The sequence below is a fragment of the Buceros rhinoceros genome, unplaced genomic scaffold, assembly GCF_000710305.1.
Source record: "Buceros rhinoceros silvestris isolate BGI_N320 unplaced genomic scaffold, ASM71030v1 scaffold31296, whole genome shotgun sequence".
In the NCBI taxonomy this organism is placed as follows: Eukaryota; Metazoa; Chordata; class Aves; order Bucerotiformes; family Bucerotidae; genus Buceros; species Buceros rhinoceros.
The window spans coordinates 1-527 of record NW_010417399.1 but is presented as its reverse complement, the minus strand read 5'-3'; the positions used below and the strand labels follow the sequence as shown (position 1 = coordinate 527).

At 63.0% G+C, this 527-nt stretch overlaps 1 protein-coding gene across 1 annotated transcript in view; it reads left to right on the top strand.

The window, feature by feature from the left end:
- LOC104495257 (spectrin beta chain, erythrocytic-like) overlaps window positions 1–468 on the top strand; it is a gene marked incomplete at its 3' end in the record, with an annotated part of 1,120 nt that extends 652 nt beyond the window's left edge. The window contains exons 4-5 of the mRNA XM_010138206.1: window positions 35–150; window positions 356–468. Coding sequence (XP_010136508.1) covers window positions 35–150; window positions 356–468 — 229 coding nt within the window. The remainder of the gene's footprint in view (window positions 1–34; window positions 151–355) is intronic.
- Window positions 469–527: the final 59 nt, after the last annotated feature.

Here is a 527-nt window from a genome sequence, read left to right as displayed (position 1 = left end):
GGATGTCCCACGGGTGCATCACTGCTGTCCCCAGGCCTGAGCTGGTTGACTTCCACAACCTGACCAAATCCAACGCCCGGCACAACCTGGAGCATGCATTCAGCGTGGCAGAGCGGCACCTGGGCATCACCCCGCTCCTCGACCCCGAAGGTGAGGCCAACACTGCCAGCCCTCCTGCCTCAGTTTCCCCGTTCCACCCTGGGACATGCCCAGGCCCTGTGGAAGGATAGAGAAGTTTCCACCCCATGGAAGGGAGGTCTGCTGGGGAGCAAGGGGGATCCCATTGCCACTGGGGTGATGCCGGGACGATGCAGAGGCTGGGTCAGGACTGACGCCTCTCGGTCGTGCCGGGCAGATGTCTTCACAGAGAACCCCGACGAGAAGTCCATCATCACCTACGTGGTGGCCTTCTACCACTACTTCTCCAAGATGAAGGTGCTGGAGGTGGAGGGCAGGCGCCTGGGCAAGGTAGGGGATGGCACTCAGCTGGTGGTGGGTTCTGCTGGGCTGCCGGCACCCCACGCCTC